Source organism: Nymphalis io, chromosome 29, assembly GCF_905147045.1.
Source record: "Nymphalis io chromosome 29, ilAglIoxx1.1, whole genome shotgun sequence".
NCBI classification, from domain to species: Eukaryota; Metazoa; Arthropoda; class Insecta; order Lepidoptera; family Nymphalidae; genus Nymphalis; species Nymphalis io.
Window position 1 is genome coordinate 6375031 of NC_065916.1, and position 12963 is coordinate 6387993.

The following is a 12963-nucleotide window of genomic DNA, read 5'->3' on the forward strand; positions in this document are numbered from 1 at the left end:
AATACCTAGGCGGACTGGCAAGTGGACCACCTGATGATAAGGGGTCACCACCCATTGAAATTGTGCCGTCAACCTTGTAAACTAAGATTTTACGTTAGTGGCTTACAACCAAACTAACATTAATTACTGGCAGAAGAGTACAAACCCTACCATCAAGTAAACTAAACAAATAAATATATATGTTAGCTGGGAGGTGGTTACTTACGGACACAGGATGGTAATTTCGTTGGTATCCACCGTCCTAAGTTACAGATGACCACTGACTCTCCGACGACCTTGTATCCGGGTAAGCAGGTGGTATTGAAATAGGCGGAGATAGCGACGTCACCAGCTCTGTATTCAGCGGTGTCACCATTCATCAGGAACAGGCCGTTCTCCGGGTGCGGTGGTAACACGCACATGTTTGGAACGCTGGAATATTAAAAGAAATACATCATCTAATGATTTTGAATACAATCAGTTATGTAAAAGTAAGAAGGAATTGACTGAAATGCTACGAACCTCTCTCCATTTCAGAAGGCAGTAAGGAGCTAATACAATCACGATGCTTGCTAGCATAAGCATCAGCAGAGAATGCACAGTAGAATTCAGTGCTTGTCTGGGTTTGAACCAACAATCTTTGGTTAAGAATCAGGTGTTCTAACTACTGAGCCATCTCAACTCGCCACACCAGACACCAGTAATGTGCAAAACATTTTAAAAAATAATTATGCGCGAAATTCCTTTATATATACATAGTTTGTGAGGAATATAATACAAAATTTTCTAGTATAGATATATTTACGGAATCAATCGTAAGCTTTAGGAAGTTTGTACTAGAGCTTGTAATCTTTAATTTTTGGATACTGGGGGGGGGGGGGGCGGGGGGTCTGTCTACTCTCAAGACTTTTTATTTTTATTAAGTTGTTTTTCTGCTCTTATTATGTTTAAAAATTTTAGTATTATAGTTTTAGGAATAACTGTACTGTTTGTTTCCCAAATAAAAGTAAAATCCAGCTCAAATTTTATTTAAAGTTATTGAAAAAAAACCACGAGGCAACCGTTGCTGAATTTCCATGTACTTTAACTATTATATTATATACAACTTAGATAGTCTTACCCCACTGTTGTCGTACTCGGCGCGGTCGTTGTGGTGGTCGTTGTGGTGGTCGTTGTGGTGGCTCTCCGTGGTACTGTCCTGTTGCATAGTTTATCCGACTCGTCAGATCCATCAGCGCATTCGTCTATCTGAAAATTTAAAATTCGTTTTTAATGATAGCTTTCAAACGGAGGAGATATGGTCATTGAATTGTTTTAACTGTAATGGGGAATTCTCATGTAATGGGGGAAAGCAGCCCGGAGTCTGAAAGTTGGAAGTGTACATTCCTGCACCTCGGAAAGCACGTTAAGTCGTTGGTGCTGCGCCTGAACTCTTTCCGGACGTGTCGGATTGCCGTCCCATCGGATTATGAGAGAGAGTGCCCCAGTGTTCGCGCACACACTCGTGCACTATAATATCTCCTGCGCAGTTGGCTAATCTCTCTTGAGATTGGCCGCCGTGGCCGAAATCGACCGGGAGGACTAGGGTAAGGTGTTACGAGGTCGAGACGGGCAGCTAGTGGTAATGTATAACTCACGTCATTACAGGCGGCGCCCTCGTCGACGCAGGCCCCATAAGCGCACTGGAACCCATTGGAGGCGCAGACGTTACCGGCGCACGCCACCAACGTCTCGTCGGAGCCGTCGCTGCAGTCGCGGATGCCGTCACACCGCCGGTCGCTCTCGATGAGACTGCTGTCATTGCACTTAAACTGTCCCCTACAACAATTATACTACAACACTATTGATTAAACTACTGTAACATTGTGTTTATTAATCTTTGTATATGCAATTATACACCTATGTACTACTAACGTATCAATTGTCACCGAGTTAACTGACATAGTCCTTGCTCACACGTAGCCTTGAATTGAACTGTCGATTTTGTCAAAGTTATTACGATGAGATCATAGACAATTTTTACTACTTTTTACAGTTTTGACACATTCCTAAGAACAACAAACTTTAATTTTCCAAAGTTACGATAGCAACTCCGCCGATATTTATACCACAGATTATTTAGAACTCGACCAATGACGTCATCGACTCAAGCTCGGAGCTGTTTATACATATAAACTCCAGCCAGTACCGATCTATTCGTGTGTAAACATGAAAAACAAGAACAACTCACCCTATTTCAAAGGTATAATTGTTGCATTTCGGTTGCAACTCGTCGGAATTGTCGGCGCAGTCTGTGACACCATTACACGGCGCCGAACCGCCGACGCATGCGCCGTATGTACAGCGAAATAGGTGGTCGGGGCACCTGAAATATAAACGTAAATATATAAACACGTGTGACATACACAAAATACAAAATGGGAACAACGGGACCGATAATGCTTAATTACCTAACGAGGAGTACACTACTACGACCATCTCATCGGAATTAACACGATATATACTGTAATTACTGTGTTCAATTTCTCTTTTATATAAAATGTAATAAACTTAGATCAGTGACGTGCCACCATAGAGCAAGGACCAAAATAAGCGAAGAATAAACTATTTAAAAAAACGTAGTCGACCAATTATCTATGAAATTAGTCTCAGCTCTTCACCGAATGTATCAATTCCTTGTGGTGTAATTAATATCTATATTTTTAAAAAACGCGCTCGATCGCGCGTCACAGACGACGAATCTTACATTTTTGGCGGGAAGTTCGAGTGCTTCGGAGATACAGTTACCGCGTTTTAAGCGATTGTTAGTTTCAGTTTGTTTCCGTTATCAGTAATTATTATTCATATGAAGTAATTAATGTTATTGTTGATTGTTATTCGTGTATTATTATTAAAAAAAATAATTTTCACTTCCTGTGACCTGTAATATTAAAAATGAAATGACATCTGTCAAAACTAACTTTTTTTATTGTATTTTTTTTCGTAAGCCGTGACAAACAAGAACTGCTATAATAGTGTGAATTTGATTCAACGCTGTTGCGTTACAAGACAATACATTTTAGTGCAATGACGAATAATAATCTCGATACATACATCCGTTAATAAATGAATGACTGACATCAACGCGCAGCCCAAACTACTAGTAGCCGAGGACCATGAAAATTTCCATACGGATTCCTTTGGCACAGCAGGTTAGTACTAAGGGTTGTTGAAAAAATCCTTAAGGTAATGAAAAAGGGAATTAAAGAACGCTCGGTACAGGGTACGGTTTTCACATCAATTCTCGTTCCATGTTCACGCGATCTCCTAAACTTTGTCACAGCTACTCCTTCCCCGACGTAGACGCTCACTAAGAACGGATTTTACGCGAATCCAATCCAAAATACAGTATTGGTATCTACCCGAAACCGGAACGATTAGCTACGGTGTAATACGCAAAGCTTACGGTGTCTCCCTGCAGAGGTGGTGCGTTTCGTCCGAACCGTCGAGACAGTCGACGGTACCGTCGCACTTCTTGTCCGCTGCGATGCAAGTGCCATCTGAACACACGAACTTGAACTCGTCCGGAAAGTACCTGCGACAATCGAATCGGTCGCACGTGACTTATGCATCAGAAATTAGTGTCAGCTTGTGACTGTCCCACTGTTCGGCTAAGACCTCCTCTCCTTTTTTGAGGAGAAGGTTTGGAGCTTATTCCACCACGCTGCTGGTTCAAAAACAAAATATTTGTTATTTTGAATCGTAAAGCGCTACCACCGGTTCGATATGTGGATTCAATCAAGAAGAACGAGCAAGTAGCTAATCACCTTTTTTATTTTACAATAATACATTTTATTATCATCCGACACATTTATATTATTTTTTATGTTATAGATATGTGCACGGGCAAATTTACCACTTGGCTGTTAGTCGACCGTCGCCCGCAACCACTGGCGCTGTAAGAGATATCAACCATTCCTCCTTACATCGCCAATGCGCCACCAACCTAGGGACTTCAGATGTCATGTCCCTCGCCCATGTAGCGACACCGGTTCCAAGGGTTAGTACCCTTCGAACCGGAACACAACAATAACAATACCAGTATTGCTGTTTGGCGGTAGAATATGACCTCCGACGGGCTTGCACAAATAGCAGTAATAGTTTATCTGACTCACCCGCACGCGACCTGACGTGGCACACGTCGGATCAATGCTGGCTCGTTGTATGACGTTTCTCTGAAAAAAACAAAATCAATTATTTCAAAAATAACAATAACAAACTACTATAAATAAGTATGTGTATTCTTGATACGGTCACTATACAAACATTGGTTAATAGCTCAATAGGAAACGATTTATTACAAGGTGCTTGAAGCTTCCATGGGTACTAATATAATCAAAACACTTAATTCAACATAGAAGCATTACATTTGCTTATTGACTGTCAAAGTAGAAACTACCACCGGTCCGGAAAAGAAACACGTAGCCCTGAGAAGTAGATAGTATTGTATAGTTAATAAATGAAGACAAAAACTGTCCTGATGTTCTTGTGGCTAGATATTAAGCAAAACTCCTGGGGTCAAAATATTTTCTGTCGAACAACTGTCAACTGTCAGTAGTACTCTGTCAGTAGCACGTAAAACTGTTGCTCCTGCGCATAAACACGACCGCTCGTGTCGGATTGCCCATTGTCCCATCGGATTACGAGAGTGAGAGAACAAAGAGTGCACGCACCTGTGCTTGTGGACACACACTTGTGAACAATATATGCTCAAAGTTAAAAAGTCGAGATGGCCCAGCGGTTAGAACGCGTGTCCAGCCGTTCTAACCACTGAGCCCTAACGTCTCAAACTCGATAGTTCATTACTGTATGAGTCACGGAACGTCATACAAGGCGTCATAACGATCTATAAATAAAAATACATAATCTGTTCCGCCGAGCGTATATAAGGTAAGGCGTTCGTTCGTTTAGTTTTAGTTGGTCGTTGTTCGTGAGTGAAGTAAGTTCTTTCAAGTGTGTGTACATACAGGATGTGTGAACCAGAATGTTGGAGGAGCCAAGAATTATTGGTGGCGCATTGATGTAAGGGATGATCAATAATCCTAACAGTTTTTACAAGTCTATGAGCAGTGGTGAGCACCATGTCCCTTATATACTTATGACAATAACTTGAATTAAAAATGCATCAAAAATGAAAATTAAATGTAAATAAAACGAAAACAAAACTAATATTAAATATAAACAAACTAAATATTTCTTGAAAAACAAAAGTCACTTTATAATTTCTGTTGCATAGCCATATACAATAATTTAAAAAAAAAACGTTAAATATTATTGTCATCACCAATATAAAGATTATTCTAGAAACTTTAACGTACAAGATCATACTTGTCACTTCCATTTTTTTAATAGAATATATAGGCGGACGAGCTTATGGGCCACCAGGTGGTACGTGGTCACCAACGCCCATAGACATTGCCATTGTACGAAATGATACCAATCGCTTACATCGCCAATGCGCCACCAACCTTGGGAACTAAGATGCTTTGTTATTTCCTGCGATTGCGATTGATTTCGACGCGAGAGGCGCTGGTTCGGAGCGATTTCTTTAGAAATATAAAATATCTTTAATCGTTCACTGTTTGCGAGATTTTCATCGCGAATATTTCACTAATTACTCATAATTGTTTTAAAGATTGTGCCATAAATTGTCTAATTACGACGGACATACGACAAATCACTGTTTTAGACGCGTTTTGTCCTTTGAAAGCTCGTGTTGTTTGTTCAATAAGACATTATCAATATCGTATTTATTATGGTAACTAGCAGTTGTTCATAGTAAAATAGAATAGCAACAAATGCTTTTTCGACGGGAGAGATAGGTCCTTACTGGTGGCGCTAACTGGTGAGACCAGCACGATATTCCCGGTTGGACCGCGAATGGCATAAATGTGACCCACAGAAGCACTGATAAAAAAGAAAGCCATTATTATATTCTCCGGGCTGCTACTGAGAATTTTTCGAATTAATGTTTCAATAACATTAAAAATTTACATAGTTCCGAAAATATTTCACAAATAATAGCAGCATATATGTATATAATAGTAATTAATTATTTCACAACAAATCGCAATATTTATTCTTCCTATAGGTCGGTAACACTAGTATTTCAGTTTAGATTTTTCTAGAACATGAGAAAAAAATCGTTTTTAAGCATTCAGTTAATTATGCTGTTACTTTTAACATATAATCCAATGGGTATGGCCTGTATTTTTTTGTTTATGAAGTACGTAGGCGGTGGGGTACATAAGTAGTGGGATGCGGTAAATAAGTAGATATATTTAGTATAAACATTTAAGTACAAAAAGCCGAGATGGCCTAGTGGTTTGAACGCGTGAATCTTAACCGATGATAGTGGGTTCAAACCCGGGCAAGCACCACTGAATTTACATGTGCTTAATTTGTGTTTTTAATTCATCTCGTGCTTGACAGTGAAGGAAAACGTCGTGAGGAAACCTGCATGTGTCTAATTTCCAACACGCATTGGAGCAGCGTGTTGGAATAAAAACCTTCTCCTCAGAAGGGAGAGGAGGTCTTAGCCCAGCAGTGGGACATTAACGGGCTGTTACTTTACTACTTTATTTAAGTACAAGAATTGTTTACGCAAAGAAACGTTCGCATTAAAAAGGTTACTAAGGTATAAAACCTTCCGGTTTTTTTTCGGGTTTACAAAAAATCCCAAGAGACAGAAATAGATTATTCGATGTGAGCGCCAAGGTGCTCTCGAGAATTTTGATCAGACACATCCCATTGAAATATAATGGAGTTTACTTACAATACTTTATTTTTAACTTGGAACTGTAATACTTTTACGAAATCATACATACAAGATTTAATAATTTACTTAATTTAATAAATAATATAATTTTGCTTAATACCGCCCACGTGTCTGAGTCACGTTCCCACCGGATTATGTGACTGGATAAATACAGTGAGCCTATGTCTTTATTTGTACACCCGTTCATATGACAGCAAATAACACTTACCCCCTTCTAAAATTGTCTCTAACCGCTCCTTCCAGTTGTGACGAGATCACTGCAAATAAACAAATAATATTATTATCATAAAGCCGAGTCATAAACTCCCCCCCCCACGCCGGTGGCGCTGTCGACATCATTTGAGCCAACAGCTACAGTTCAATTCGCAAAAAAAAAAGTCGAACCAATAATTCTGTACTCAAAACGCAACAATCAAGTTTCGAAAAGCTCTTTGTATTAGACAGTACAACAGTACAGCAACGGGGCACAGCTTGTAATAAAAACAATACATTATGTACAATTTTATATAATTCTAAATGATTAAACACTAACTTAACTCACAACACAAGATATATAGTAAACTATCTTATTATGTAATTAATTAATATACACTGGCCTCCAAAAAAATCGACCCACCTACATTTTTTGTAAAAAAGCTATCGCGTATGGTTTTAAACTACCACATATTTATATTTTTAAGATTGATAATGAAAAAATGCAATTGTAGGATTGTACAAAAACAGAAATAGTGCGCAAAAAATAGGTTTTTAGGTAAATATGTGACAAAACACGAAAACACAAAATTTTACGCAATTTTATTTTTTTGTGTACAAAACGATTATGCCGTTTGTTTTTAAATTTGGGTGCCTAAATCTTACTTTAATAGGGAGTGTTTCCTCCTCTTGACCTAATCACTGCCTGCATACGCCTATTAAGTGACCTGATTATCTTTTTAATGTCTTCCTGTCGGGTCCGTTGCCATTCTTCAGTTAGGGCAGCTTCCAGTTGATTCAGGGTTTCTGGAATTGGATTTCGTGCTCGAACCGTACGTTTTAGCTGGTCCCAGAGGTGCTCTATCGGGTTCAAGTCCGGACTATTGGCTGGCCACTGCATAACTGGAATTTCGACTTCCCTGAGATAGTCTTTAACAATTCTAGCGACGTGAGGTCGTGCGTTGTCGTGCATAAGTTGGAAATTATCCCCAATATATCCAGCGTAAGGCATCACATGAGGCTCCAGAATGTCCGTTATGTAAGTTTCAGCATTAACAGCACGATTACGGAAAAAAACCAGCTCTGTGCGTCCCGTCAAAGAAATACCTCCCCAAAACATTGTAGAGCCTCCACCAAATCGGACTGTTTCTCGAATGCAACACTGAGAGTAGCGTTCTCCTGGCCTTCGCATGACGTTACGTCGTCCATCAGAGCCTACTAGAAACATTCAGCTTTCATCACTGAACAATACTGTCTCCCATTGGTCCAGTGTCCAATCGACGTGCTGCCTAGCAAATTGTAGTCTTGCTTGTCGATGGGATGCTGTGAGTTTTGGTCCTGTTGCTGGCTTGTGAGGGGTTAAGTTTTGCTCTCGAAGTCTTCTTCTTACAGTATTTTCACTCACAGACACTCCATGACTTTCTCGGAGTCTACCTTGAACGTCAACAGCCGAAAGATGTCGGTTTCTTAAAGACGTCAAACCAATAAAACGGTCATCGGTCGGGTTCGTGACACGCCCCCTGCCAGATCCTGGTCTCCGGCGATACTCCCCAGTCTCCAAGTAGCGTTTGTACACTCTTCGCACCGCTGAACGACTTAATTTTAGTGTTCTAGCCACATTTCGCTGACTTAACCCCTCATGAATAAGAGCTACGACTTGAGCAGCTTCTGCTTCAGTAGTATCCATTTTTTATGTTAAAACTTATTAAAATTATTGTTTCAACAAAGTTTCATACACTTAATCAATAATAAACATCGAACCGAGATGACTCCGCGTTAAGAACTGGAAATAAACTAACCATGCACTTTGTGCCCAAAGTAACGTTTTCTTATCAATACTTTAAAAATATTCCAAATATCCTCAATAACACTTACAACTCCTCCAAATCAATATCAAGTGGGTAATAAAATGTTAAATGTATGTCCCATAAGTAAAACAATCCACCTAGGTCGTCGCATAGTTAAGATAACAACTTTGTAAGTAAAAAAATACGGGTGGGTCGATTTTTTTGGCGGCCAGTGTATTTTCGTTACAAAACTATTTATTTGAATACATATTAATGACAATATCATACAAATTTTAAATACGGGCAACATTACATAACATTAATATCTATTATTTTATATAATTGTATGTTATATAAAAACTAAACGGCAAATACACAACAAATTATAATCACATAAGAAAGAAGAATGTAGAAAAATATAAAAATATTTACAATCAATATATACTTTATTCCAGTTGGCTCTTGAGCACTTTAATTTACATTACCCCAAAGGACACTTAAAATATTTAAAAATAAAACAAATTCATGAGTGTCAAAAAAATAAAACTAAAAACATTTGTATTTTAGCAAGCAAAAACAATAATAAATATTTATTTAGTATAATTTTACATAACATAATGGGATGCAAAAAATTTATTACCACTTAGCTTGATGTCAAGACAATCAAAGCATTACATTTACTTATTAGATTATCAAAAAATCCAACAACAGTTTTTAGAGAAACTTGAAGATTAAATGAAAAACCAAAATATAATTGTTTAAAGTTCCGTAAGTTCCAGAAAGTAAATAGGGAGACATATGATTCACAATCATGTCTCCCTATTTACTTTCTGCTTCCCTAATATAATAATTTCTATTGTTTATTGGCGGAAACTATTGGTCATGTCACCCTATAGGAATGACTACACACAATAATGCGTTTATTATTGGCTTACAAAATCAACCTTATGAATAACAAAATTTAAATAATTCTATCTCTTAATACGGCTTGTACTATTCTATACAACATTCTAGCCTGATCCGAGACGGGATAGGCTAGTATGCTGTTAAAAGCTCCTATGTCTAATAAATTAATACTATATCTTATTATTTATGTGCTATTATATATATATGTATATATAATACTTCAATGCTGATTCAATGGCTGCCCTGCTGAAATAAATAATTGAACAGCATTTTCGCATTTATTAAAGCTGTAGTAACGATAATTGCAAATTATGACATGATGTCATTATTCTATTTTATTAAGATATAGAATAACAATGGAATATCAATAACACTATTTAACGCTAAACTGTTACTAGATGGCGCTTTGTGCTAATTTTATCGACTTGCCGACCGATGACACATTAATTTTTCCCGAGTAATGCTAGCTTCTTTTCTTCATCATCTTGTTTTAAAAAAAAAAAGAAAAAAATTAATCCAACAAAATGAAAAATATATTAATACAACTTCCTAATTAAGTTGATTCTACATGCGAATTAGTTTTTTTTTCTTGACGAGAACATAAGGGCCGGCGCCATCTTAAATAAGCTACCTCTAGTTTAGATTTAAGCCAGCCATCAAAAAAACCCATCGTGGTTCGATGTTTTTTTTTCTAAGTAGAATTAGAATCATAGGAACAAATTAAATGAATCTTATCAAATACGATTCGCCGAGTTGGATTTTAGCGATTTTACTCTACAAAATTGCAAACTGCGGCAATAGTACTTTCGTCGATATTTAACATTGCAAAATGTTTTTCAATACATTCCACACTGAGAGGTTCATATTATATTAACTATTTAATACAAAATTATGGTTTTTCAATTATTTACCTATCATTACCTATATTGATCTATTGTTTTTTTTTTTCATCTATAAAACAATATTACAAAAGAACGTCGTCGAAAAAATAAATTAAACTTGGCTATTGGACCACTCAAACGAGCAAACGAACGACAGATCCGAGCCGTCCGAATATTGGAGCGAAACTAACAAGGAACCGATCACCGAAAGCCGACTGTCGGACATACGATACATACGTCATAATAATACATATGTTAGAGTAGGGCAGCAAGAGTCATCAGATGAAAAGTATTTTCGACATTAGTATACGCTTGCGGCTTTGCCCCTGAGTTAGGGGATATAGGTTAAAAAAATATATATACCCCATAGGTTAAAAAAAAGGAGCCTATTGCCGTCCTTAGCATTCAAGCTTGCTTCATACCAAATTTTATCAAAATCCGTTTAGTGAAAGCAGCGTTATTTTGGCATTTATAATATAAGTATAAATAAATATTATACAAGGGACTGAATAAGAAGTATTATTGTAATAGAATTCAAAAATTTCCTTTATTAATCAAATCTAAGATTGATGCTTTGCATTCAAGTGCAAATAGTGATTTTTGAAATGATTTTCCATATATTATTAATATTATTGTAATCTTCAGCTAGCTGAGCCTTTCCATTGGTCATGAAGTTAGTGGATGAAAGCATTTTTGATCTTTGAACTATCAAATAGTTCAGAAATATGATCACTAGTTATTTAGGATTAGTTCATTTTTAACACTATTATACATAAAAATAATTGTAAAGAACACTACAACAGTATTATCATAATATAAAAATGTATACTTCAGTTCCTTGTCTACTTAAAGTCCTTGTTAGTAGCTGATATATAAATGTATGTTCAAACATAACTTGCTACTCGTTCATAATTTACTAACATATTTTTTTTATATAAATACATGACAGATTGTTAAAAAACAATTCTTTATGCATTAGAGCGCGAAAAAGCATCTACAATATGACACTTACAGGTGGTAGGGCTTTGTTCAGGCTCGTCTGGGTAGGTGCCACCCACTCATTAGATATTCTACTACAAAACAGTAGTACTTGGTATTCTTGTGTTCCGGTTTGAAGGGTGAGTGAGCCAGTGTAATTCCAGGCACAAGGGACATAACATCTTAGTTCCGTAAGGTTGGTGGCACATTGGGGATGTAACCGATGGTAACATTTCTTACAATGCCAATGTCTATGGGCGTTAGTGACCACATACCATCAGGTGGCCCATATGCTAAAGATTTAGTTTAAGACAATTAGACGCTTAGTTAACCTTATTAAAACTACTACCTTGCTGTCAAGGTCTGTATGTTTTGCGATTTTATGCTGGATGAATAAAATTATATAAACATCAGATACACATACATCTATGTATGTTTATCAATTAATTTCAGTTATAATTTCAAATATATTGTAAATATATTTCAAATTGTTGTGTTATGTACATCTCCACCTCTCTTTGTTATCTTTTTTCCTCTATGTAAAGGCTTTCTAGAAGAGATCTTTTATATATTTTTATGATATGCAATTTATACTTATGTTTATTAATATACGAGTATTTTGACTGTTTGGATTTGAATATTTATTATTAATTGTATATTTGTATATTATAATAATTATTTTAATTTTATTATAATAATAATTATAATAATAATTGTATATTATTACAATATAAATTTACCAAATGGATAATAAATCTATTTTCTAAATTATGAATTCCAAAATGCTCAGGCCCCAGGATGATCATATCCGTTTAAAGTTACATCTAATAATTTCTTTTTATAAAATCTTAACAAATGTCAAAGTGAAATTTTACAAAATAAGTAGTTATCTAATTTAACAAAACAATAAGTCGTTATCTAAATGGATACAAAATTATTGTTGTAAATATAAATATTAATAAAGTTTAATTTTCTAATCTAAATACAAAATATCAATATGTAAATATTTTTTGAATCCTTTGAATGCCAACTTTTTTTTTTAATAAAATATTAAGTTACAGTCTATATAAATCACACGCGGTTCTATTACAGCGGCGAAAATAATATGTACAAATTACATACCAAAATCCAGTTCTTTAAGTTAGTTAATTAAAGTTTAAACCTCCTTAAAGTCTTTCCAAAGAATATCATGAAGACATCTTGAAATAAATTCTTAAGAATCCAATTCGAATATAATTCCCGCGAGGTGTACCAGGATAATAACAAATCCACGATTATTTAAACAATCCAATATGGATTTTAATTAATTTCACCAAAATGTGGAATACTGTTCATGAAAACAGTACTTTTAAACAATATTTTTACAAAAAAATAAAAGTTACAAAAACTGCAAAAACTAATTTAGGTCACCATTACGACCCAA

General features: G+C 36.1%; 2 protein-coding genes across 5 annotated transcripts in view; both read right to left on the minus strand.

Moving 5' to 3' along the window:
* The window catches only part of LOC126779483 (modular serine protease-like), an 88494-nt gene that overhangs the window by 62609 nt on the left and 12922 nt on the right, over positions 1-12963 (minus strand). The gene's annotated exons all lie outside the window — the stretch shown is intronic.
* The window catches only part of LOC126779486 (modular serine protease-like), an 81617-nt gene that overhangs the window by 7248 nt on the left and 61406 nt on the right, over positions 1-12963 (minus strand). Inside the window, exons 2-8 of one of the 4 annotated variants that reach the window (XM_050503503.1) lie at positions 7005-7053; positions 4134-4193; positions 3425-3553; positions 2210-2344; positions 1617-1797; positions 1100-1227; positions 206-411 (exon numbers count right to left, since the gene is read on the minus strand). The exons of the other annotated variants lie outside the window; for them this stretch is intronic. Of the exons in view, the coding sequence (XP_050359460.1) occupies positions 206-411; positions 1100-1227; positions 1617-1797; positions 2210-2344; positions 3425-3553; positions 4134-4193; positions 7005-7053 (888 nt within the window). The remainder of the gene's footprint in view (positions 1-205; positions 412-1099; positions 1228-1616; positions 1798-2209; positions 2345-3424; positions 3554-4133; positions 4194-7004; positions 7054-12963) is intronic. 4 annotated transcript variants of the gene reach the window in all.